At 59.2% G+C, this 27,204-nt stretch overlaps 1 protein-coding gene across 8 annotated transcripts in view; it reads right to left on the bottom strand.

The window, feature by feature from the left end:
• Window positions 1–27,204, bottom strand: part of LOC134730354 (palmitoyltransferase ZDHHC11-like) — an 85,011-nt gene that overhangs the window by 56,152 nt on the left and 1,655 nt on the right. For 6 of the 8 annotated variants that reach the window (XM_063604132.1, XM_063604133.1, XM_063604136.1 and 3 more), the window contains 3 exons: window positions 9,547–10,823; window positions 8,104–8,236; window positions 7,410–7,631 (listed from right to left, as the gene is read on the bottom strand). In XM_063604132.1, the coding sequence (XP_063460202.1) occupies window positions 7,410–7,631 (222 nt within the window). In that variant the 5' untranslated portion in view covers window positions 8,104–8,236; window positions 9,547–10,823. The remainder of the gene's footprint in view (window positions 1–7,409; window positions 7,632–8,103; window positions 8,237–9,546; window positions 10,824–27,204) is intronic. The other 2 variants (XM_063604131.1, XM_063604134.1) reach the window with 2 other exon arrangements.

Genomic DNA, 27,204 nt, shown 5'->3' on the forward strand with positions numbered 1-27,204 from the left:
ATGAGCAATAAAAAGTAAAAGAAGTAGAGTAAGTGTCTCCCTTTCATCACCCAAACTGCCTGCCCTCTGGAAGTTTCGGTCTCAAGCTGTCTTGAGAACCGTAGCCATGCTGGAACCTCCCCTAGCAACAATCTGTATTTTGTAAATAAACAGCGCCGCAGCGCCAGGCCAGAACACACACCCTGCACCCTTTGTAACACTGCTAACCTTTCCCCCGCCCTGTTCTGCAGGCAGGAAGAGAGGAGGTGGAGAGCGAGCCCACAGCCCCTACTCCTGGGGCCCGGCGCGGTCACGTCTTGTCGTCTTATCAATCCCTGCGGGGTTCAAAGCTGACACGTGCCACTGAAGGCGCCGCGCCACTCCATGCTGGTGAATCTTCCACGGCAGCTACCAAGCTCGTGCTGCCCTGGGCCACAGCAAGGGGCTTTGCTGGGAAGAGATTTCTCCAGATTAAACAGAGTTACAGATTCCAATCCATTCCACACAACAGGCCCTACAGATGCTGTGGTGGCGGGGGAGTCCATTTCCCTTTGCAGAAGAACAGACGCGGGCACGCGGGCACTGAGGCATGCTCTGGAAGGGCCCATACACGCGGCCACTGGACGGTTGGCCAAGCCTGGCACTCAAATGTCCGCCTAACCTGGGGTCTTTATTCCAATTCTTCCCCACTCTCCACAACACAGCACCCCTTACCCTGCACCTGACCTCCCTTGGGGTCAGGGGCTGCAGCCACTGGGCTTGGGAGGTCACTTCCCAGAGCCGCCCGGGTCCCTGCAGGTGCCGGATAGCACAGGCACCCTCCAGCGGCCACAATGCAAAGCCACATGCTGCTGGCCAAGGGGCCCGAGGGGGTCGCTGAGGCGCAGGCATGGGGAGTGCAGCCGGGGATGCCATCCTGAGCCCAGCGCCGGCCAGCGGGAGGGGCAGCATGGACAAGGGCTGGGGCACCAAGGGCTCCTTTAGAAATGGAGATCCAGGTGTGGAGTGGGGGGTACAGGGGAGCCACAGAGGGTTCACCTATCAGAGAACAGGTGACAGCTCAGAGGCACGCGTGGCCGAGCCACGGGCCAAAGGAAGAGTGGAGAGAAGGGATTCTAACAGCACATAAGGAAACAGCCAGGTGTGGAGGGTCGACTCGATCCCCCACATAGGTCCAAGCCCTAACCCGCAGCACCTGTGGATGTGACCTCGCTTGGAAATAGGGTCTTTGCAGATAATCCTGTCAGGGCAAGGTCTTTTCGGGTAGGCCCTACTCCAATGACTGGCATCTTTACAAAAACGGGAACCCAACGGCAGCAGACACACGCAGAGAAAAGACAGTGTGAACACGAGAAGACGAGCCACAGAGAGCGGCCAGAACCATCCCCTCCAGCAGCTTCAGGGGGAGCAGCGTGCAGCCAGCACCCGATTCCAGACCCCGGGCCCCAGAACTGTGAGACCAGATATGTCTACTGTTGCAGGCACCCGGTTTTTGGTGCTTTGTGATGGCAGCCCCAGGACACGCCGCGGCCACCTGGTGATGCTGAGGGAGAGAGACAGATGGTGGCCAAAGCAGCAGGGGAGGGCACCTTCCTCTGCAGAGCATGCACTGGGCCCTGCGGTGGAATCGCAGATGCAAACACAGCATTTTACACCCCTAGCGTAACTGTGACTCAGATGAGGATTGCAACAGAAAGTGATATGCCTGAGACTCAGAGTCCACATGTGCACCACTCCGGACTGGCAGGGGCAGTGACCCGGCCCACCCTCCCAAGGAACTGCTGTGTCCCCACCTACAGGGCCTCCTGACAGTGCAGCGGGACAGGCCACCACCACCTGTGCAGCGTTCTTCTGAAACTGCTCAGCTTCAACCACGCAGACCCCCAGGTGGTGGAGCAAGACACTGGTCTGGATATGCCATGATGCTGTGGTCAAGGAGATACCAGCAGCTGCCAGGAAAAGGCAGGCGGGCACTGTGCTGACCTAAACACACCAAGAGACTGCGTCGCAACATGCCCAGAACCTTGGCCGGATTCTGGATTAAAAAATCCTGTCAAGCACATCTGGGGGCTGTTGGACAATGTTGACGTGGACTGCCTCGGCCACGGTCCGTCCCATCACAGCCTGTCTTCTCACCTGCCATGAAGGTGCAATACAGGACGACACCCGTGTCTGGAGGGCATGTGCTAGAGCAGGGAGGTGGGCCGTGCAGCACAGGGTTAGTGACTGTGGGCTTTAGTGACATCCTCATCCCTCACTGCAGGACACCCGGGGCCAATGGGGCTGCCATGCAGCTCTGTGGGTCTGTGGATTTCTGGGCCCTGGAGCGGGGGGAGGCCATCTAGGACCCAGGCTTTGGGGGTATGGGGACTCAGGGATGTAGGTGGAGAACTCGGAGGCTGGGCCACAGCAGAAGCTGGGCCAATGGCAGGGGATCTTGGGGAATGCCAGCAGGGCCACAGGGCACACCTTGGGCCTGGCAGAGACAGGCCACTACTCAGAACTATGATCTGTCCTCCTGATGAGTGGAGGGGTGCAAGGCTGGCAGTGTGTGCCGGGTGGACACATGGGTTGCCACATTCCAGCACCTCCCATGGTAGAAGCCTGAACCCCCACATGTGTGTCCAGGCCTTAGAACCCCATGGAACCCCCACTCTGGTGACTGGGCACACTCAGGGCCTCTCAGAAAAGGCCTCTTGGGAAGTGAGCACTGCTTCCCTAAATCCCTTAGGATTGGGAAGGCCACGGAGCAGACAGGGGGACACAAAGTCTTCTACTCACAGCCCTGGACAGCCTCTCACAGACCAGACGGCCACTCCTAGCCCCAGACGGCCACTCATAGCCCAGATGGCCACCCCTAGCCCCAGACGGCCACTCATAGCCCAGATGGCCACCCCTAGCCCCAGACAGCCACTCACAGCCCTGGACAGACACTCCTAGCCCCAGACGGCCACTCAACTCACAGCCCTGGGCAGCCACTCACAGTCCTGGCTGGCCACTCACAGCCATGATGGCCACTCACAGCCAAGAGGGCCACTCAACTCACAGCCCTGGAGAGCCACTCACAGTCCCGGCCAGCCACTCACAGCCCTGGATGCCCACTTGCAGCCCAGACAGCCACTCACAGCCCAGACAGCCACTCATGGCCCCAGACAGTCACTCCCAGCCCCAGACAGCCACTCATGGCCCCAGACAGTCACTCCCAGCCCCAGACGGCCACTCACAGCCCAGATGGCCACTCAACTCACAGCCCTGGACAGCCACTCACAGTCCCAGCCGGCCACTCACAGTCCCGGCCAGCCACTCACAGCCCAGATGGCCACTCCCAGCCCTGGACAGTCATGCCAGCTCCAGATGGCCACTCACAGCCCCGACGGCCACTCACAGCCCCAGACAGCCAACTACAAACAAGACGCAGGTTGCAAGAGGGATGGAGCAAGATAGCGCCCAGGATGAGTGTATGCCACAGTCAGCACCCACGTCTCTCACTAAAGCACATCCTTGGACCCCTGGCAAGGCTCTCTGTGAGACCAGCTGGACCCAGCCCATTTCAGACTTGTAGATAGGGTGTGGCCTGACCTCCCAAGGGAACTTTAGCTGCACAAGGCACCCCAAGACCCAGAGACTGAGCCCCAAATCCCCGGGGAGACACCCTTGAATCACTAAGCCAGATGGGGTGGTTGAATGAGAGGCCAAAAGCCTTACTGGCAGTGTGTATCTGTCTGTGCATGCCCGGGTCTGTGCGTGTGCTCACAGAAAATACATAGCTTTAAACACACATTAAAAAGTAAGAAAGGTCTAAAATCAATGACCTAAGTTTCCGTCTTAAGATGATAGAAAAAAGAGCAAAGTAAACCCAAGATCAGTTGAAGGAAGTAGTAGAAATAAAAGCAGAATTTTTTTTTAAATAGAATAAAAACAGGCAAACAATAGAGAAAATTAATAATTAAAAAGCTGACTCTTTTCAAGATCAATAAAAGGGATAAGCCCCAGGAAGACTGATGAAGAAGAGGGAGGAAGACACAAATGACCAGGATAGTGAGGAAGGAGGGCGCAGCACTCAGACCCTACAGATGGGAAAAGGATTGCGGGAAACACTGTAAACACCTGTATTCCAAGAAATATGACAAATTACATGAAATACTCCAATTTCCTGAAAAACACAACCTATCAGCTAGGCGCGGTGGCTCAGGCCTGTAATCCCAGCACTTTGGGAGACCGAGGTGGGTGGATCACAAGGTCAGGAGTTCGAGACCAGACTGGCCAATATGGTGAAATCCTGTCTCCACTGAAAAATACAAAAATTAGCTGGGCGTGGTGGCACACACCTGTAGTCCCAGATACTCAGGAGGCTGGGACGGGAGGATTGTTTGAACCCAGGAGGCAGAGGTTGCAGTGAGTCGAGATCACACCATTGCACTCCAGCCTGGGTGACAAGAGTGAGACTCCCATCTCGGGGGAAAAAAAAAAAGAAGAAGAAGAAGAAAAATACAACCTATGAAAATAGAAACAAGAAAACAGAGAAACAGAATAGCTTTTTATCAAAGAAACTGAATTCATTATCAAAAGCCTTCCCACAAGGGAGACTGTTGCACTTGGGGAAAAATCCAGCCAAGTCTAGACTGAGGGGCCTCCTGTGGGCAAAGGCATCAGTTTCTCTGACCAGTCAAAGGCCTGGGAGCAAAACGGATGGAGGAAGGGGGGCTTCAGGGACACAGCAGCCCCGTGGCACGTGGGCTCCTGATGTGAGCCACGCATCTGTAGAAAGACTTGTTTTGAAAATTGGGGAAATGGCCATATGGATAAGAACGAATATAGGATGTTAAGAAATGGCTATATAATTTTTAAATGAGATATTTTTAAGTGAGATAAAGCATGGTGTTATAAAAATAAAAGTTTGTTAGACACAAACTGGAGCATTTACAAGTGAAATTTCCCGATGTCCGAGATTTTTAAAGGTTACTCGGGTACACATGCATGTGAGATATAAAACAAGGTTAGCAAAAGCTTCACTGTTGAAGCAGGTGACTGGCACCTGCGGGTCCGCTTGACTGTACTCTCTACCTCTATAAACTGAAAGACGCCACAGGAACAAGTTTCAGGAAAGAGAGACATGGCCTTGCCCATGGCTGAGGCACTCAGGCTGGCAGGCTGCTGTCCTCATGGCACCTGCTCACTCTGCATCCAGCCCCTACGCCTCCCTGCCTGCACCACAGCGATACGCACCACGCTCACCATTTACCAGAGACTTGCCCGGGATGGCCCAGCCCAAGGACCACGCAGTGGTGTTGAGAGGTGACAGCACGCTGGCAGCCCTGGCAGCCCTTGCTCACTCTCGGCACCTCCTCGGCCTCGGCGCCCACTCTGGCCACACTCGAGGGGCCCTTCAGCCCACCGCTGCACTGTGGGAGTCCCTCTCTGGGCTGGCCGAGGCCAGAGCCGGCTCCCTTGGCTTGCGGGGAGGTATGAAGGGAGAGGCGCAGGTGGGAACCCAGCACAAGTTCGGGGTGGGCATGGGCTCAGCGGGCCCTGCACTCAGAGCGGCCAGCCGGCACTGCCGGCCCCGGGCAGTGAGGGGCTTAGCACCTGGGCCAGCAGCTGTGGAGGGTGCGCCAGGTCCCCCAGGAGTGCCGGTCTGCTGTAGCTGTGCTCAATTCTCACTGGGCCTCAGCTGCCTCCCTGCGGGGCAGGGCTCAGGACCTGCAGCCCACCATGCCTGAGCCTCCCCGCTGCCATGGGCTCCTGCGCAGCCCGAGCCTCCCCAATGAGCACCGTCCCCTGCTCTGCGGCACCCGGTCCCATCCACCACCCAAGGGCTGAGGAGTGCAGGCACGTGGCACGGGACTGGCGGGCAGCTCCACCTGCCCCCAGTGTGGGAGCCACTAGGTGAAGCCAGCTGGGCTCCTGAGTCTAGTGGGGACTTGGAGAACCTTTATGTCTAGCTAAGGGATTGTAAATACACCAATCAGCACCCTATGTCTAGCTCGAGGTTTGTAAATGCACCAATCAGCACTCTGTATCTAGCTAATCTGGTGGGGACTTGGACAATCTTTATGTCTAGCTAAGGGATTGTAAATACACCAATCAGCACTCTGTGTCTAACTCAAGGTTTGTAAATGCACCAATCAGTGCTCTGTGGGGACTTGGAGAACTTTTGTGTCTAGCTCAGGGGTTGTAAACACACCAATCAGCACCCTGTCAAAACGGACCAATCAGCTCTCTGTAAAACAGACCGATCAGCTCTCTGTAAAATGAACCAATCAGCAGGATGTGGGTGGGGCCAGATAAGGGAATAAAAGCAGGCTGCCCAAGCCAGTAGCAGCAACCTGCTTGGGTCCTCTTCCACATTGTGGAAGTTTTGTTTTTTGCTCTTTACAATACATCTTGCTGCTGCTCACTCTTTGGGTCCGCACGGCCTTTATGAGCTGTAACACTCACTGTGAAGGTCTGCAGTTTCATTCCTGAGCCAGGGAGACCCCGAACCCACCAGAAGGAAGCAATTCTGAACACATCCAAACATCAGAAGGGACAAACTCCAGACACGCCGCCTTTAAGAACTGTAACACTCACCGCGAGGGTCTGCGGCTTCATTCTTGAAGTTGGTGAGACCAAGAACCCACCAGTTCCGGACACAGTGTCACCACTTCCCCACTGAGGAAGGCTCTAGTGAGGAATAACACATCCTACTTTCAGAAATATGGTTCCAGTGCCCCAAGGCACCGAACGCAGGCCAACTGTCCCCAGGCCCCTTTGTCCCCACACATCCATGTCTCAGCGACCCTAGGGGGCCTGGGGTTTCTCAACTGAATGCCATGGTCAGCTGGGGGTAGTGCAGAGCCCACATGCCCCATGGACATGCACCGTGGGAGATGGGAGCAGACACAGGCTCCCACCCGCTGGAAGATGATGGGAGCAGACATGAGTCCCCGCCTGATGGGAGGTGAGAGCAGATGCAGGTCCCCTACCCACTGGGAGACAGGAGCAGACACGGGCCTCCCCCTCTTTGGGAGACGGGAGCAGACCCGGGCCCCCTGCCCGCTGGGAGATGGGAGCAGAACCGGGTCCCCCACCTGCTGGGAGATGGGAGCAGACGGCCTGACATGGGGTCAGCGGCTGCCCTGTCCAACCTGACCCTGAGCCATGTGGGAACGGTCTGACATAGGGTCAGTGGCTGCTCTGTCCACCCGACCATGGGCCACGCAGGAATGGCCTGATGTGGGGTCAGCAGCTGTCCTGTCCTGACCCTGAGCAGGGGCTGCACAGAGCACGAGTGGCTACTGGGCCCACCTGCAGGCTCGGGGGACATAGTCTGGCCCAGGACAGGTGACTGGTGCCACCGGGCAGCCATGGCCCAGACCCCACAGCCAGGTCCATCGCAGGGTCCTCCAGGAACCCCTCCCGCTTAGACCATGCCACGATGAAAAGGATACCACATAGGCGATGTATTTCCACGAGTGAGGCAGGAGGGGAATGAAGATCCTGAAGGTGGCCAAGGAAAGGCCGACGAAGACAGCCCAAGTCACCACCCGGAAGTAGTGCAGGGGTAACGACCAGCCATTCACTCTGGAGATGCGGGGCGGCAAGACCAGCTCTTCATTGTTGAGTATGGCTTCTGGGGTGACGGAACACTGGCTCCCGGAGCGAGTGTCCATCTGCAGGACACAGAAGGGGAGGACCTGCGCCATCAGATCCTGGGAGGGCCGGCCCCGCCCACTGTCACAGAGACCAAGGGGACTGGGAATGCAGCAGTCAGGACCAGCACTGACAGCCAATGGCCCAGCATTGCCTGGGGCCACTTTCCCTGCAGAGGGAGCAGGGGTTGGGCTGGAGTCGGTGCAGCGCCCTGTCCAGGGGAATGAACAGACATGCTGCAGAATCTGACCCTGGCCAGAGCCGAGTGGCAACGGGAAATGGCTCTCCAGGGTGTGGAGGACCCTGGGCAGAGGACCTGGCCTGTGGCAGACCTGTGTGGATGACTGAAAGCAACGGGAAGACCTGAGCTGCCATCTGGACGGCTGCGGGATGGCCCTCTCCCCACCCACACACATGTGGGGCTCCGAGTCCCACACCAGGGCGCAGCTCAAGCTGGACAGCAGCCAAGGGCTCCCCGGGGCCGACACTTGCCTCAGCGCACACTGCACGCCTGTCTCATCTCCGTAGGCTGAGTAGAGCAGCTCCATCTCGTCCGACTTCAAGTCGCCAAATACTGAATTATTCTGCATCGAAAGCGCAGTAGTGGCACTGGAGAGAAAGGTGACTGGGAGGAAGAGGAGAAAGAGAGCATCACTGGACTCACTGGAAGGACTCGGTGTGCAGGCCCCACCCCGCTTCTCCAGGGGCTGAGGGACCGCCTGGCTGGCAGCCAGCACCCCAGTCTCACCTCTCTTGCTCTCCACAAAATTCTCGCTCCTGAGTTTTCCATGTGTAACCAGCAGGGGTGTAATTCCCCACCCCTCATTTTACTTCTGCAGGCCAAAGACCGCAGGGAAATGAGCTCTCTGCAAAGGGGTGAGCTCCACAAGCAAAAGAGCTGTGTGGAAACGTGGGGAGAGGGCACCGTCTGTCACTGTGGAGGATCCCAACCAACACAAACCGCAGGGGCCACGCCTGCCCAGGGCCAGCTCTTGCTGTGGGGGACACAGGCCAAGTGTACTGTGCAGTGTCCCATAGGGTGTGGAGCAGCACCCCTGGCATCTCCCTACCATCTGGTGCCAGCAGCACCGCCAACCCCAGTGGGACCATCAACATGCCTCTGGACACTGCCAAACATCTCCAGGGACAAAAGTGCTGTGGTTGAGAACTGTGTTAGAGGGTGAGAACAAGGAGTGTGTCAAACACAACAAAAAGTATCAACAACCACAACAGCCCCAAGAGGAAGAGGGGAGCAGGGGCTGGTGAAGGCAAGTGGTGAAGGCAAGAGGATCCTTCCCAGTGGAGGCTGGCCTTCAACAGGAGACCCAGACCAGGCAGAATTCCAACACCTGGAGCTGGAGGAAAGAACATTCCAGAAACAAGGAAGCTCTTGAGCCAAGGCCATGGTTTGGAGGGAACAGTGAGCTGTCCCATTAGCAGATGGTGTGAGTGGCTGAGGGAGAAAGGGCCGGCAGGAGCAGTGTCCATGCAGCTGTCTGCACGGGAGGGACCCAGCAGAGGTGGAGAAGTGGAGGATGGGGCCGTGCAGGAGGTCCCAGCAGCAGCGCAGCCAGGAGGCAGCAGTGCAGATGGAGAGGAGAACACACAGGCCAGACCCAAGGCCCAGGGGCCACACATTCTGACCCCTGAAGGGATGTTCTGTAATGCGACAGGGACAGAAACACAAGGACCCCAAAACACTGACCAAGGTGAAGTCCAGTGATGCAACCAAGGTGTCCGCTGTGTGTGTCCCCATCCAACACAAGTTTCATTCCTGTCACTGTAACTGATCTTAATCTTACTCATGCGAAAATATGAATCCAGGTACAGTGAGGAAACCGTGAAGTAGAAATCAGCAGCATTTGCCATCACTCCACTAAACCCCTGCCGCCTTCCCTGCTCCGGCCAGCTCCTGGGACGGGACTACGGATTTACCTTTGTTTCTTCTCTCGTCTTTGAAGCCCAGCGTGGTGAAGCCTGGGAGGAGCTTACTGGAGAGCGAGCTCAAGTCCACCGGGTGGGTCTCCTCCTCTGCAACACGGACATGGCGGGCCGTGAGTGGCAGGTGTGACCCCAACGCCGTGCCCCAGTGCAGTGCCATGAGCCCTTTCTCCACATCACAGTGGATGTGATTGGTGCGGGTGGGGGGATTTTATAATGATCACCTGAAAACAAATTTGCGAAAGCCAACTACCATTCTCAAAACTAACTGCATTTCAATCTCATTTCTTTATCACCCCAAAGTCAACACAATAAAAAATACCACATCTCTGGCCACCATACCAGCAATACTTTGAGAACATTTTCAAATGGATCACTCAACAACTCCAAGAAGAAATCTTGTCCTGCGTGCTCTAACAGCAAAACGGTGGCGTGTGCACCCGGAGCGCGTGCATCTGACAGCATGTCTGCCATGCTCAAGTCACCACCCACACACCACTCATGGGATCAGAGCAGGAGTTCCTCAGTTCCCAACCACTGCCTCGGTCTCAATGCTCTCATAAGCTAAATATGGATCAACGGTCCATCCTCTTTAGGAAAATAAGCTGAAGATTATATAGATCAGCCCGTTTCTATCCTTCACACACTGGAGAAAACCACACTGGCATGGTGGAGCTGGGTGAAAGACCACCAGCAGGCGTGCGGGTGAGAGCGAGGGAAGTGGGAATCTAGAGGCAACCCGTGCCGGGCTGCGCGTTCCTCATGTGAGCCCGCGAGTGCGTTTCAAACCCAAGTGATCACACTTTCGTTCAAAGGACAAGCCTCTTAATTACTTCCAGGCCAACAAAGCGCCCGACGGGCTGGACAGGCCTAGTGCGCGCCATCCTTCAACACTGTCCTGACGTCATCATCTAACAGCTCTTCTAAGACTGCTTTCCAGATTCAAGGAGCAGGGTGGGCCAGCACTCCGGTCTTTGCTGAAGACTGAGCTCGGGATGTGAACCCTTCCTGATGCTAGTGAGGTTTGGCCTTAAAGGCCTCTCGGCAGCTTTTCAGGAACGTGGCTCGAGTCCCGCTGCTCCCAAGGAGCCCTGACCGAGGTCTGACCAGCACCCCTGCCCCCGCGAGATGGCCGTCCACACCACTCGGTGCACATGTCCTCCAACTCCAGCGACAGCTTCTTGGCCGCCCAGTCCTTCGAGGGGTCCCCCGGGGACTTGGGGGGCGTCCTGTTGGCAGCTTTGGCAGGCTTGGCCTTGTCAGCCATGTTGCTGTAGAGGAAGGAGAGGAGAAAGGTGTCACCCAGGCCATGTCCCAGCTGAGCCGGGTGCAGCCCAGGAAACCCCGCCATACCAATGAGCACCAGGACGTGGCGAGGGCTGAGATGGGCAGGCCCTCCTGGGGCTGGGCGTGAGGTCCCTCAGACCCTTGGAGCCAGCTGCCCCGCAGGCACGCATGTCCAGCCCCGGGCAGAGTGGAGCCAAGCGAGGCCTTGCCCACTGCCGTCATTGGGCCAAGGACCCCCTAAGCCAAATAAAGCCAGCAGCACACAGAGCCCAGGGTGGGAGCTGAGCTGGGTGCCAGGGGCTCCAGGCCTAGGAGGCTCAGGGTGTGACTGGCAGCATCAGAGCCTATTCCGGGTCCCCTCCCCGCCGCAGTTCCACTGTCCCTCCTGTGGACGCCCGCTCTGCAGCTCTGGAGGACACCTCGGGATCACGCACTCCCCAGGGTCTGTGACGTGCTGCCTTCCTCCGGGAGGGTCCACAGCAGTCGTGCGACAGCCGCTCCCTCCCCACTGCAGAGCCTCTGACCTTAGATGGAGCTTTAGGCTGGGGAGGGTGCGTGGTGGCCCTGGGGGTGCCTCAGGATGCTCTTCCCAGGAGCCCTGGGCCTGGCCCCGGCCAGGGGAGGGGACTGCCAGTGTGCAGGGCTGAGGCAGTGCTGGGGGCACCTGTATCAGGGTGCAGGGATGCCCTCTGGACTTGGTAAGGCGCCCGCCCCCAGAGCAGGTGGCTGGGCTGTGGGGCTAAGATTGAGGGGTGCCACCCAGGCAGGGCTTGGGGACGCAGGGCTACGCCACAGGGCAGGGCTGCTGAGGTCACCTCCCTACCATGCATGGGCTTCGGTAAGACCCAGTCAGGCCCTGAAGGACTCAAGGCTGAGGTGCTGGACTCAGGGCATGAAAGCTGCTTCCCAAAGGGGCCTGGACGCCAGGTGGGCCGTCAGCACTGCACTGAGAGCTGAACATGGCCTCTGCCCACAGACACAAGAGCCGGTGGGAGGGTCCGTGCCAAGGACACATGTGCATGTCCCAACCCTGGGACTCACGAAGCCCTCTCAGATCTGAAGTTCTCAGCGCCAGTCATGGCCAAAGTGTGGCTCTGTCATCGTGGGGGTCCTGAGTGTGGCCCCTGCTGAACTTGAGATCCCACAAATTCCCCCAAAACAGCCGGAAAAAAATCCAGGGGCACTCCCTACACTGAAGACCTTAAGGGCCTCAGGCCCCACCCACTCACCCCTTTCCCTGGAAGGCACCAAAAATGCAGATGCCAACCCAGCGGAGGATGCAGGGGCAGGATCCTGGTGGGGGCAGGATCCTGGGGGTGGAAAGGCCGGGTCAGGTGTCGAGCCAGGAACAGTTTCCAGTTTTATCGCTGACACCATTTCTTTGAAACAGGAGCTTCTCACAGGCCTGGCCTGTGTTTCCCCTGGGCCTCTGCAGCAGGGGTCGCTGGACAGGAGGAGCAGCTGAGAAATTACCAGAAGCAATGGTGGGTTTTGTGAGCACCCAGAGCAGTGGTGGGCGTGCGGGTCAGAGAGAAAGAACCTTCTGGGATGCTTCAAACTCAGGGCTGCGTTCTGTGGTCTCATCTCCTGTGGGGACGCGCCTGAGCAGAGACCCTTATTCACACACCTCAGAGAGTCATCTGAGAACCTGCACCCCGTGGGGCCCGCCTGGGAGCAAAGGGATCAGGGAAGCCCCTCAGAGCCACCTTCAGGGCTCACGCAGGACGCCCCAGCCCATCAGCACGTGCTTTGCATGAGTTTTGATAAGCTTGGAGGTTGGCCTTGGAGGGCTGAGCGGGACATAAAGCGTCCTGCCCTCGTGAGGCCTTCAGTTGGGACAAGTGATAAATAAGCAATGACACATCAGGCAGTGAGGAGTGAAGAGGAGAAACTGAGGCAGGTCAGAGGGAGGCCAGCAGGCAATTTCAGACCCGGCGGAAGAGAATGTGTGTGAGCAGAGATGCGGACAGGTGGGAGTCACGGCGCGTGAGAACGGTCCAGCCCGCAGCCCCTGCGCCCCTGCTGAGCAGGCACCACCTGTGCTAGGCTCAGCCCCTGTCAGCACAGCAAGCAGCATGAGATGGCACGCATGAGAGCACGGTGGGGGCCGTGGGGGAGAGGGCAGAAAGGAACAGGGGTCAGGCCATCGCCAGATCTACTGAAGACAGACACTGGCTTCAAACGTTCTGAGGAAAAATGCTTCGGGCTGGGACTTGGATACCCATGTCCACTGTCCCACTCAGGCTGAGGGGAGCAAGGCCACCTGCAGTGGGTGTGAGCTCAGAGACGTGGCCAGACCCCCTGCGGAGGTGCTTGGTGACTGGGCTTCCCAGGAAGACGAGGGTGACAGCCGTCAACAGCCGAGAAGAAGGAGTAGATGCAGGAACCCATGGCCGTCACACGGGAGTGAGTCCACGGGTGCTTGGGAGGGCTGAGAACCAGGCCCAGGCAGTTCCGGAGGGAAAAGTGGAACCCGTCCCAACTCAGCCCCAGCCTTTCTGCACCAAGGGGTAGAGCAGTGCCGACCTCAGACGCCAGCTGTCAGAAATGCTTCCAAAGCCCGCCTCTGCGTGGGGTGTGTGCTGAGGGGTCTCACATGGGGACTCGCCTCAGAGCCCATCTGAGCTTCACTGTTCTAGGTTCTTGTAGTTTTGTTTTACCTCAAACATGTATTAGTTTAACAAAATATTTTTCAAAAAGTTTTTAAACTAAAAATGACAGAATGAATTAGGCACGACATGCCGCTGTGGGAAGACAGCCAGGCTGCTGCTGGGTCTGGAGGAGCAGGACATGGGCCACAGACACGGAGCAGGAGTGGAGGAGATGGGAGATGCACTGTCTGGATCGCTTCATTAGACCCACGTGCTGTTTCCACAATGACGGTAATAAGAATACATTTAGTTTTAAGAGAATGAGGAGGTGTCAGACGGACAACGAGCCTGGGCGGGCGCCTCTACCTTGGCGCTCTCCACCGAGCATGGCATGCAGCTGTGCCAGCTGCTTCTCCTTGGACAGGTGTCCTCCACTTTCCCAGTTTCTGGGTGCAGCACACCTGAGCCCTGGGTGCAGACCCTCACACCATTTCCCCCAGAGGCTCTGCTCTTTCACCGTGAGGGAAAAGAAGGTTGTGTAGCAGAAGAGACTACAGGAAGACAAACTGCTCACCTGGGGTCAAAGGACAAGCTCCCAGGCATGTACCCACCATCTCCACGTGTGTGCCCTGAGCCCCCAGGGGGTCACCCTGCACTCCCAGGCCTGTGCCCACCATCCCACATGTGCCCGGCACTCCCAGGCCTGTGCCCGCCATCCCAGCTGTGCCTGTACTCCCAGGCCTGTGCCCGCCATCCCAGCTGTGCCTGCACTCCCAGGCCTGTGTCTTGCATCCAGGTGTGCACCTGCACCCTCTCCCACTGGCCGGCACCTCCCTGGTAGGAGGGACGTGCCAAGCCCTGCCCTGACCCAGGTGCCTGCTCACAGCACATGCCCCTTCCCTGGCCAGACCCTATGGGACCACAAGTGGGGCCTGGCCAGGACCTGCTTGGAGGCTGAGCCCACCCCACTCCCACACACCTGCAGCACCTCCCCAGCGAGTCAGGAGGACGGTGCCTACGGGCTCACCCACGGGCGTGGGCAAGACTGTGTTGTCCAACTGGCATCTTCAAAAAAGGCTTGGAGAGGACAGAAGATGAGGGCAGAGGTGGCACCACAGACCTCAGAGTGGGGCAGGCAAAGGCAGACCCCAGAGGGTGGCTGTCCTGGGGAACGAAGCATCCTCCCTGGCCAGGGAATGCCTGTCCCAGGTGTGTCACCAGCTCCAAGGACTCGGCCACCCAGGTGGGGCTTCGTCCCAGACACCCCAGGCCACCTTGGCCCCAACCCCACAGGCTGTCCCTGTTCCCAAGAGGCCCCAGGGAAAATCACCTGGGCCCCATCTGTCAGAATGAATCTCCTGGGAAACGCCTTCAGACTGGACACTGGACTGCCCAAAGCCAAACTTACAGAAAACCTGCCAGAACAGAATTGACAGAGCTGGGGAAACAGCAGCCCCAGCATCTGATCACGGAGCTGTCCAGGGGCTGGAAACCTGGGTGTCCGTGTGGCATCAGTAAGCGGGGCCAGGCACTAGGACTGACCGGGCTCTGTCACTAGGAACAGGGGTCTCACACTTGGGCCAGGGGGTTCTCACTAGGACCAGGGGCCTGTCAGTCACTAGGGCCAGGGCCTGTCCCTTGGGCCTGGAGCCTGTTACTAGGACCTGGGGTCTGTCACTACAGCCAGGGGTCTGCCCTTGAGCCTGGAGCCTGTAACTACGGCCTGGGGTCTGTCACTAGGGCCAGGGGTCTGCCCCTTGGGCCTGGAGACTATTACTAGGACCTGGGGTCTGTCACTAGCGCCAGGGGTCTACCCCTTGGGCCTGGAGCCTGTAACTAGGGCCTGGGGTCTGTCACTACAGCCAGGGGCCTGTCAGTCACTAGGGCCGGGGCCTGTCCCTTGGGCCTGGAGCCTGTTACTAGGACCTGGGGTCTGTCACTAGGGCCGGGGCCTGTCCCTTGGGCCTGGAGCCTGTGACTAGGACCTGGGGTCTGTCACTAGCGCCAGGGGTCTGCCCCTTGGGCCTGGAGTCTGTAACTAGGGCCTGGGGTCTCTCTCACTAGGGCCAGCTGCTGTTTTAAAGGTAGCAGCAGCCTCGGTGCTCCCTTGTTCACTGCCCACGCCCACGCGGGAGTGGCGCCGACAGAGCCTACACCACTGCTCACCACGTGGATGACTGTGGGGTGGCTGAGCCTTGCTGGCGGAGGAGGCTGGTGGACAGGCCGTGCTCACATCATCAGCAGTGCCGGGTCAAAGCTGGAGGCAGGAGCCACGGAGTCAGTGGGAGCTACCACCCCTCTCAGCTCATCACCCCTCCCTGGGGCCTGAGACCTCAGAGCCAGCCCTCGGCCCTGCTCAGGCTCTGGCCTCCCTGAGAACCTCTGTCCTGGTCACAAGTGTCCTGCAGGCCCCCTGGGTTGTGCTGGGCTGGACCAGGCCAGGGTGTGACCTCTGACAGCTCCACTTGCTCTGGAGAAGCCACCAGCAGCTTCTCCAGCTGCACCCGCTGACCCCCAGAGCTCGCTCCCAGGCAGGTGCCCATGGTGGGACAGCTGCTTGTGCCTCAGTCTCCTCATCCTTGAAGGGGTGCAGCCCCCTCCCCATCTCCCTCGCACCCGATGGCCTCATGCAGGCACAGCCCGAGGGAGAACCTGTCTCTGCGGAGAAAGACACTCTGTGATGGCAGCCAACTGGATTCCACCAGAACCCGAGGGCAAGCATTCCTTGGGAAGTGACCAGGCTGGGAGCATCAGGCACGCACACCACACACTCAACCCAAACCTTCTGTTAACTCAGGTTCCCAGGAGCCCTGCGTGCTTCTGCCTGGCAGGGGCCGACACTCGTGCCCTGGAGAACTCCCTGTTCAGGGATGACAATGGGTTCCCTGGTGATTTGGAGGCCTGGGGCCTGGGTGGGAGCTGCTCCCTCTACCCCTGGAGACACTGCCCAGGAGTCCAACGTGCTGTGACTGCAGGATGCCCCTGGCAGGGGCCATGCTGGCTCAGACGCCTCTCACCAACCCCTTCCTTCCATGCCCTCGGGGCACTGGCATCCAGGGAGCTGTGAGGGACACGCTGTGTTGCAAGCTGATTGGGAAACAGGTTGGAGGGGTGGGGGCCAAGGCGCTCAGCAGTATTCAGGCATCTCTCAGCTGGTGACAGGAGCTGTCCCAGGCCCTGCAGGTGGGAGTGCATGCTGGGCAACCCTGGGGGTCCCTGGTCCTCTCTCCATGGGCAGATTCCCATGCGGATACCCTGGCCTCCGCAGGCTCAGCTGGGTGTACTGCCGCTGGGCTCTTCAGAACCTTTACGCCCAAGTCCTGTCCAGGGGGAGCACTCTCCACCCCCGGCCGGCTGCCATCACAGCCTTCAGTCCTGCCCAGAGTCCCTGGAGACTGTTGTCATTAAACCCCACTCCTGTTTAGGAAACCCCAGGGCCAGACCCCACTGCCGGAACGAGACCCTCTCGTGCCTGCAAGTGGCAAAGCTCCTGAGGACCTGATGGTCCCTCCAATGTCCCATGGCCACAGGTCCCACCTTGACGCCGAAGCCCTGGGATGGCCCCTCTGCAACGCCCAGTGCTCCATCATGACCTGGCCCCAGGATGCTGACTGAGGGAGCGGAGGGGATCGGGACCAGAGAGAAGCAGCCCCCCAGTAAATCCGAAGCACAGGCACAGCATAGCCCCAAGGGAGACCTTGTAGGCGCCTGGCCAGCAGGGCTGAGGGGAAAGTCTCCACTGCAGGGCGCCTGCTGGGCCCACGCCATGTGGTCCTGGCCCCAAGCCGCCCACTGGGCATTCAGCCTGGACAGCTCTCGGCGCTGGAGACCCAGAGGACAAGGGGACAGCAACATCAAAGACCACAGCGACCCGAAGCCCCAGAAGCAAAAGCCACTCTCACAGGGGAAGGGGTGGACAGAGCCCCTTTGGAGCTCACCCAGCCCTCCTGTCCCACCAAGGGGCCTCCTAGGACCCGGGAGCCCTGCCCTCCTGCCGAGGAGGTGCTTCCCCAATAAACAGGGCCAAGGAACAAGGCGGCTCAGGGCCTGCCATGCCCAGGGTGGACACCGTGCCACCCCGCCAGCCCCCACTCCTTATTTCAGTGCCCATTTGAGCGCAGACGGTTCCTGTTTTTCACTATCATCGCACGGCACTCCTGCTCCGCGAGACTCTCCCTGTGAACCGCCCCACTCTTCTCAGCCCAGGCCGCCTGTCAGGCAGTCAGAGCTCCCAATCAGAACAAAGCCGGCAGTTTTGAGTCTGTGCACATCCCCCTGCAGCACAGGAGGCAGGATGATCAGCCGCTCCAGCCCAGCATCCCCACGGCACACTCGGGAGCACACCCCACCCAGAGGCCAGACAGGTGCACACGGCCAGGGCCGCCCCAGGACACACGTCCAGAGAGGTCACCGTCCTGAAAGGTCACGGTCCTGAGAGGTCACCGGTCCTGGGAGGTCCCCGCTCCAGAGAGGTCACCGGTCCTGAAAGGTCACCGTCCTGAGAGGTCACCGGTCCAGAGAGGTCACCGGTCCTGAGAGGTCATGGTCCTGAGAGGTCACCGTCCTGAGAGGTCACCGGTCCTGAGAGGTCACCATCCTGAGAGGTCACTGTCCTGAAAGGTCACGGTCCTGAGAGGTCACCATCCTGAGAGGTCACCGGTCCTGAGAGGTCATGGTCCTGAAAGGTCACCGTCCTGAAAGGTCACGGTCCTGAGAGGTCACCATCCTGAGAGGTCACCGTCCTGAGAGGTCCCCGGTCCTGAGAGGTCACCGGTCCTGAGAGGTCACGGTCCTGAGAGGTCACTGTCCTGAAAGGTCACGGTCCTGAGAGGTCACGGTCCTGAGAGGTCACTGTCCTGAGAGGTCACGGTCCTGAGAGGTCACGGTCCTGAGAGGTCCCCGGTCCAGAGAGGTCCCCGGTCCTGAGAGGTCACCGGTCTTGAAAGGTCACGGTCCTGAGAGGTCACGGTCCTGAAAGGTCACGGTCCTGAGAGGTCACGGTCCTGAGAGGTCACCGGTCCTGGGAGGTCACCGGTCCTGAGAGGTCACCATCCTGAGAGGTCACCATCCTGAGAGGTCCCCGCTCCAGAGAGGTCACCGGTCCAGAGAGGTCACGGTCCTGAGAGGTCACGGTCCTGAAAGGTCACGGTCCTGAGAGGTCACTGTCCTGAGAGGTCACCAGTCCAGAGAGGTCACGGTCCTGAGAGGTCCCCGGTCCAGAGAGGTCCCCGGTCCTGAGAGGTCACCGGTCTTGAGAGGTCACGGTCCTGAGAGGTCACGGTCCTGAGAGGTCACGGTCCTGAGAGGTCACCGGTCCTGGGAGGTCACCGGTCCTGAGAGGTCACCATCCTGAGAGGTCACCATCCTGAGAGGTCCCCACTCCAGAGAGGTCACCGGTCCTGAGAGGTCACAGTCCAGAGAGGTCACGGTCCTGAAAGGTCACGGTCCTGAGAGGTCACCATCCTGAGAGGTCACCGGTCCAGAGAGGTCACCGGTCCTGGGAGGTCACTGTCCTGAGAGGTCACGGTCCTGAGAGGTCACGGTCCTGAGAGGTCCCCGGTCCAGAGAGGTCCCCGGTCCTGAGAGGTCACCGGTCTTGAGAGGTCACGGTCCTGAGAGGTCACAGTCCTGAAAGGTCACGGTCCTGAGAGGTCACGGTCCTGAGAGGTCACCGGTCCTGGGAGGTCACCGGTCCTGAGAGGTCACCATCCTGAGAGGTCCCCGCTCCAGAGAGGTCACCGGTCCTGAGAGGTCACAGTCCAGAGAGGTCACGGTCCTGAGAGGTCACGGTCCTGAAAGGTCACGGTCCTGAGAGGTCACCAGTCCTGAGAGGTCACCAGTCCAGAGAGGTCACGGTCCTGAGAGGTCCCCGGTCCAGAGAGGTCCCCGGTCCTGAGAGGTCACCGGTCTTGAGAGGTCACGGTCCTGAGAGGTCACGGTCCTGAGAGGTCACAGTCCTGAGAGGTCACGGTCCTGAGAGGTCACGGTCCTGAGAGGTCACCGGTCCTGGGAGGTCACCGGTCCTGAGAGGTCACCATCCTGAGAGGTCACCATCCTGAGAGGTCCCCACTCCAGAGAGGTCACCGGTCCTGAGAGGTCACAGTCCAGAGAGGTCACGGTCCTGAAAGGTCACGGTCCTGAGAGGTCACCATCCTGAGAGGTCACCGGTCCAGAGAGGTCACCGGTCCTGGGAGGTCACTGTCCTGAGGGGTCACTGGTCCAGAGGTCATCACTCTTGAGAGTCACTGGTTGATCCTGAGAGGTCACTGGTCCAGAGGGATCGCTAGGATGGGGTCTCCGGGCCTGGGCTGAGGCTCTGCCCCATAGAAGACCTGAGGTCGGGCTCCTGCTCTCCAGGGACCCTGAGGGCCAGAGCCAAGCCCAGGCTGAGTGCAGTCCCCAAGGAAGTGGGAGGAGGAGGCAGGGTGGAGTCCTGTGGCAGCGTCCCCAGCACACCACACTTCTATCCTGGCCGTCTCACATGGCGTCCTCCGGCCATCCTGCACTGGGCCACTCGGGACCCCTGCCACTCACCACAACCGCATGGCCTCAGACCTGGGCAGGACAGGGCAGGCTTTGCACACTCCTAAGGCTCATGGGGTGGGAGGGGCCCTGCACAAGGAGCCTTCCGGTAAGGGGGGCAGGGGAGCAGGGGCTGCGTGGCCCTGGCCACCTCCACTCACCCTCCCTCCGCCCTCAGAAGAAGAGAGATGGCTGCGGAGGAGCTTCTCGGGTCAACAGAGTGCACCCAGCCCCTGGTGCCCTCTGCCTCTGGGAACCATATCTTGGCCCCCATCTGCAGGATATGGTCCTCGCAGCGCTCAGCATGGCCACTCTGGGGACGGCCACCAGAGCCCATCTGCACGCAGGTGTAGGGATGAGAAGGCGGGGCTGTCTCAGAGAAAACCCTCCCAGGCCACACGGCAGATCCCCTCTGAGTGGGAGACTCAGGATTAAGGATGACAGGGAGACGCAGGTGGGAGGATGGAACATTCCAGAGCACTATGGCTGAGTATCCAGGCCACAGACGCCGGGGCTGCCAGGGCCACCATGGGATGGAGGTGCCAACAGGGCTCCCGGACTCTGCAAAGGACGCTGCGGCGGAGACTGATACGGGTCTGAGATGGCTGTCCAAGGCCCAAGTGAGAGTTAAACCACATGCCCAGCCAGTGCCCACCACCCGGGCCAACACCATTTCTCTAAAGCACGACACAGGACATTCCACCAACAGAGCATCCCAAAAGGGAATAAAATAGAGATCCCGGCTGGCTCATCCCATCAACCATGTCGGAGACTCGGCGGCTGCAGATGCGGTGGGACCGGCCTCCATTAAAAGCACCTTCTGTGGGGACAGCCAGGGCTCCTACTTGGGGCACAGCAGGTTAGAGGACACAGCCGGGGCTCTCACAGGGGGCACAGTGGGTTACAGGAGAAAACAGCCGGAGCTCTCATGGGGGGCAGAGCAGAACACTGCAAAACCAGGGGCTGGTCCCTCATCCAGCGCAGCTTCACTGAGCGCCAGACGCACAAGGACCCTGCCCTGCCTGGCCACAGCCCACTCACTGCCCTTGGGTTACCCTCGGGGCTCCGGGTCCAGGGCACCTGCAGGCAGCTGGGACCAGGCCAGCTCTGGGCCAACGGTGGCCCCATCTAATCCCCAGAACCTGTGAACGCGACTTTGTTTGGAGAAAGGATCTGGAAATGAGATCATCTTGGATTATCCACAGCTGAGCCCTAAATCCAATGGTGAGTGTCTCTACCTAGAAGAGGCAGAAGAGAAGACACAGAGAGAAGAGAAGAAGGTGCTACAGGCTGAATTCGTCCCCTCCAAAATCCACGCTGGAACCTAATCCCCATTGTGGTGGCATTAACAGAGCCTTTGGGGGATGAGATTGAGCTATGGGGGCCAGGCTCCTGGGAATGACCGAGTGCCTTATCAAAGGGCTGGGGCATGAGGACATGGCAACCAGGCCCTGTCTTGGAAGCAGGGAAGGGCCCTTGTCGGACACCAAGCCTGCAGGTGCCTTGATCTTGGACTCTCCAGCCCCCAGAACTGTGAGAAGTGAACATATCATTCCATAAATTACCATGCCTGGTGCTGTTACAGCAACGCACACGGACTAACACAGTCGCCATGAGGCTGGGGCTGCAGTGACGCAGCCACACGCCCAGGACAACTGGAGCCACCAGGAGCTAGAAGAGGTAGGGAGCGTCCCACCAAGCCTCCAGAGGAAGCTGACCCGTGAGATGCCTGGACGCTGGGCTTCTGGTCTCCAGGAGGATGGGGGAATGCGTCCCTGTTGTGTTAACCCCAGACTGTGTCAATTGTCAGAAGCCTCTGGACACAGTGACACAACGGGTGAGACCAGAAGGCTCAGCACCCCTCATGGGGAACAAAGTCTTTGAGGCCCTCAGGTGGCACTGAGAGACCACAGGGGGCTCCAGAGGCTCTTGGGGCTCCACCTAAGCCAGGATGGGTGTTAGGCCAGGGCTGCCAACAGCACCTGCCTTCTGAGACCCATCCAGCCTCTGGTTGCCCATTTTTAGGTGGAGAAAATGAAGGCTGCATACGTGGCTGGTGTGAGGAAGTCAGTTGACAGGAATTTGCTGATTTAAGGGAAGGTTCAGCTGCGTCTGCATGCTAAAGGGCTGTCCTCCAGATCAGATCGAGAAGCCTCGGGAAGGTAATGCAAAAGAATTTCTGATGTCCTTGGCGTGGGGGAAATTTGTTACACGGACACAGAAAGCCTTGTCCTGCAGGAAAAGATTCTTAGAAGGCACCAGATTAAAAGAAAGAACTTCTGTTCATTGAAAAAATATCATCAAGAGAGTGAAAAAGGCAAACCCCAGGGTAGGAGATGTTTGCTACACACAACAAATGTTGGCTTGACTCCAGAATATATAAAGAACCTCTACAGATGAATAGGAACTCAATACACAAAGGGCAGCTGGCTTGAACAGGCCCCTTGGGGACGAGGGTATCCAAGTGCCCAGTGCTCGGTGGGAAGCACTCAGCTTTGTTAGTATGACCAGGAAAATGCAAATCATAAGGCTTCCACACAGCCTTAGAAAAGGCTAAGACATTGCAAAGGCTGACAGTGGCTAGTGCCGGCAAGGATGTGGGTCAACAGGAAACTGTGGGGGCGAATGACTTTAATTCCTTTGGGAAACTGCTTGGCATCATCTGATGAATGTAAAGACACACTAGATCCCAGACTCAACAGCTCCACTTCCAGATTGACCCAAGAGACTCATGACCACATGCCCCAAAGAACATCCCAGGAATGCCCACGACAGCTTCATCCCTAGTTGCCAAGAAAGGGGAACCGCGTGGACACGCGCCTGCTGACAGTATGGCGGTCTGAGGGACAGCGGGCATCCCCGTGGGAGTGTGGGCGGCGCTGAGCACGAGCGCCTGGGGCTCCTCGACGCAGTGTGGACGGGCCACTCGCGCACACTACTGATCCACATGACGCAGCACAGCAGTGTGCCCACCGCGTGGCTTCTGGTTAAAGGTTAAAAACAGGCAAAGCCAAAGCACAGTGCTCAGGAATTGGAGCTTCCATGGGAAAACGGACGGTGAGTAAGACCCCATCCCACTCCCAGAACACGAAGAGAGGCAGCCCAGAACAGCTGGCACTAGAACTGCAGGTGGGCTGTGCCAGGTGCCAGGTGGGGCCCTCCCAGCAGGCGGCCTGGGGACACGTGGGCACTGGCGAAGGTGGCAGGAACAAGCCTGGTGGGAGGTGAGGCTGAGATGAGCTTCACCCCAGTGACTCCGTCCACGGCCCAGGCTCTTCTGGCACTGAGAAGGCAGAGGTGCCACCCCGCCGAGGGGCAGAGGAAACCGGCCCTTGGGCAGCCTTAGGAGAAGCGGGGGCTGGTGTGCGCAGGAGAGGGTGGACGCCCCAGAAGCAGCCACGGTGGCCAGGTCACCTGCGAGATGCCATGGGTGGGAGATGCAGGTGGCTGTGCAGCGGTGCCCTGGGCTCAGGGGGAGGGGCTGGGTCAGGTCCCCGGGGCTGGCTGGGGCCTGGACATGGCTCCCTGGCCCTGAGGCACCAGCAGCACTTCTGAGTGGGGTGGGACTGGCCTGGTGTGTTTCTGGGCGGGGATCCAGTGTGAGCGGGTGAACAGTGAGTGGCGGCCATGGGCACGCTGAGGTAAGCACACTTCGCCCACCTCTGTGGGCCAGGAAGGCGTGTCACACACTTCCTGACAAGGCAGAGGGTGCTGGGAGCTCGCCTGTGTCAGACATGAGGGCCCTTGGACCAGGGCCTGGGTTTGAAGCCACCTCCATACCCCATACACGGTGCTCGCTGCTCCTGGCCCCACTGACTGATGACTGATGGCCAGAGGGAGGCAGCAGCTGTGTGAAGTCGCCTGGCAGGTGCGGCTGTTGGTGGCATTCCCTGGGCAGAGGCCACGTTGGACATTTGTGAACAAACGAGCGGGTCGGGGTTACAGGTTATAGGATCTGGGAAATGTGGTCTGTGATGCCATGCGCCCTGGGGGATCACGTGGAGCCCACATGGGCAGGCACCTTTTATCATGCCAAGAAGTCAGCTGTGGGACACAGAGTCTGCCCGGAGGAACGCACGCACCAATCCCTTCCCTGAGCCGTGCTGAACGGGAAAGGGCTCCAGGTGGCCTTAACTGCTGGGCTTAAAGAAAGGTTAAGAACCTCCCTTCCCTTCCAGAACCTCACTTTTAAATGACGTCAGCATGACTGGCGTCCTCTGACGAGGTGCTCACCCTTCCACGACGGAGGGGAGAAGCCCGGCTTTCTGAACGGATGAGGCTGCAGAAGGCAGTTGGTATGATGCAAAGACAGAAAGCTGCTGTCTGCTTCCACTCTTTTGAAAGATTTTTTATATTTCTTCCCCAAAAGAAGTCATGCATTTGGACATTTACACATTAAATTACAATTCGCAATTCAGTTGTGCTTGCACAGTTAAAGGAGAAACATGGAACCCAGAACAGTCTTAATTCGCGTATCAGGAAACAAGATTTAGGGACAGCTGATGTTTCTCTTTATTCTTTTTCTGAGACCCACGTGCCACTTTCCTGCAGGGCGCTGCCCTTCCCCAGGTGTGATTCCAGGGGGCTGCAGACCACAGAACCCGCCTCTCTCCTGGATCCAGCAGGGCCAATCAAAGCCATTCCCAGTCAAGGCCCTGCAGCACTGGGGAGGGGCTTCCCCACTGAGGAGGTGCTGCTGAGCTGATGTGTCCTGGGGGCCCTGGCGGGGAGATGGCCTGGAGTGAAATGCCCAGGATGGGGAAGCCCTGGGGCGGGAGAAGCCCTGGGTGGAGGAACCCTGGGGGGGATTGCCCTGGGGAGGGGGAAATCCCCTGGGGGGGAAGCGCTGGGGAGGGGGATTCCCTGGGGAAGAGGATGACCTGGGTGGAGAGATGACCTTGGGGGGGATGCCCTGGGTGGGGGGCTGATCTGGGGGGGGATGCCCTGGGTGGGGGGGTGTGCCCTGGGTGGAGATGCCATGTGGGGAGGATGCCCTGGGTGGAGATGCCATGTGGGGAGGATGCCCTGGGTGGAGATGCCATGTGGGGAGGATGCCCGGGTGGGGAATCCTTGTGGGGATTGTCCTGGGTGGTGGAGCCTTGGTGAAGGAATGGCCTAGGGGTTGGCTCTGGGAGGGGGTGGCTCTCTGATGTGGATGTCCTGGAAGGCGGATGTCACCTTAGGGGGAAAGCCTGTTGCAGATGCCCTAGGAGGGAGCCCTGTGTGAGAGATCATCTGAGTGGATGCACCGGGTGGGGGATCATCTGGGTGGGGGATCATCTGGGTGCGGACTGCCTCAGGTCGGAGATCATCTGGGTGGCGGTTGCCCCAGGTGGGGGATCATCCAGGTGGGGGATCATCCAGGTGGGGGACCATCTGGGTGGAGGATCATCTGGGTGGAGGACCATCTGGGTGGGGGATCATCTGGGTGGGGGACCATCTGGGTGGGGGACCATCTGGGTGGGGGATCATCTGGATGGGGGACCATCTGGGTGGGGGACCATCTGGGTGGGGGATCATCTGGGTGGGGGACCATCTGGGTGGTGGTTGCCCCGGGTGGGGGATCATCCAGGTGGGGGATCATCCAGGTGGGGGACCATCTGGGTGGAGGATCATCTGGGTGGGGGACCATCTGGGTGGTGGTTGCCCCGGGTGGGGGATCATCCGGGTGGGGGATCATCCAGGTGGGGGCCATCTGGGTGGAGGATCATCTGGGTGGGGGACCATCTGGGTGGAGGATCATCTGGGTGGGGGACCATCTGGGTGGGGGACCATCTGGGTGGGGGATCATCTGGATGGGGGCTGCCCTGGGTGGGGACTGCCCTGGGTGGAAGATCTTATCAGGGGGATGCGGTGGGTTATGGCCCTATGGCACCCCCAAACACACACGCACCAAGAAGAAGCTGGTCTCCCTAGGAGGAGGATCCACGCAGGGCAGCTTGGGGGTTTGGCTTGTGGATGCTGGGGACAAGGCCTGAGCCCCAGATGTGGCTGGGCCTGACCCAGGCAGCTCCACCCCTTCCTTCCCAGGAAACACCTTTTGCTCGAGCAGTAGGAACTAGGCGTGTGTAGATTCTGCTGCCTGATCCTGGCTCCTGGCTGAGGGTTTGTGGGCTCAGATGGACTTGACACCCAGCCACAACCCTCCTGGGCACAGCCTTCTGGCTCCCCCAGCCCAGGCGGAGGCATTGAGCGACTCTCCTCACCCAGAGTGTTTTCCCGAAGGCGCTTCTGCCTGAGGGCACCAGGCTGGGCCAGGTACTGCAGGGCGCTGACCAGCACTGGCCTGGGGGCCCCAAGAGCCCCAGATGGCATCCCTCTCACACACTCCCCCTGTCTCACCAACAGCTATAAATAGACTCGGCTCTCTGCTGGCATGGCCTCTCCCGAGGAAGCTTTTAATTCTCAGCGTCCTCTGCAGGGGGTGGCACCCACAGGCCTGGGAGGGAACAGACTGCCTGACTCTCCAGAGAGCTCCCCAGTCTCCATCTGCGATGGGTGATCCTAATTTTCTTCGGGAAGTTCTCCTGAGCCCTGCGTGTGGCGCTTTGGCCTTTGTGCCCACGGAGGCCCCCTGCGGCCCCTCCCTCCAGGCCCTGCCCAGCCCGGTGCACGAACCCTGTTTACCGATTCCCAGGCCTAGGGCAGCCACTGCCAGTGTGAGGCTTGCAAATTAGGGTAGGGGGTCAAAAGGAAGCCCCTGTTGACCATTTCTGTGAGCATTCTATGCTCATTTCCACAAGGAGCATTTATAACCTCGTATAATCGCTAAAACATTTATTGCAACTTCAGGGAATTCGGGAAGATAGACCAACCGCAGCTGTAAGATTAAAACGCAGCCAGTGACCAGCGGAGCTTCCTCCACGCACACGCGGTCCAATCCCCATGACTTCATGTTTTGTGAAGATGCAAAGCGAGTTCATGCCGGCGCCTTTCTGAATCAGAGATCCCTTTAGAAACCATGAAAGCTGCAGACCCCTCCCGGGAAAACGCACACACCCTCCTGGAGCCCGCCCCTCCCCAACAGGTCCTCCGAGGATCACGTGGTGGGGAGGCGCTGGCACAGAGCGGCTGACAGGCGCGAGAGCCCAGTTCAAGGCGCCGGCATCAGGCTGCAGCTGCCTCACTCCCCTCCACTTCCTGCCCCTTCCCGGCCTTGGTCCAGCCCCATCTCCTAGTCCCAGGCCACAGGGAGCTGGGTCACCTCCCAGGGGCAGGGGCTGGCTGGGCGTGGGGGGAGACCTCTCCCCCT

This window comes from Pan paniscus, chromosome 4 (assembly GCF_029289425.2).
Source record: "Pan paniscus chromosome 4, NHGRI_mPanPan1-v2.0_pri, whole genome shotgun sequence".
NCBI lineage: Eukaryota > Metazoa > Chordata > Mammalia > Primates > Hominidae > Pan > Pan paniscus.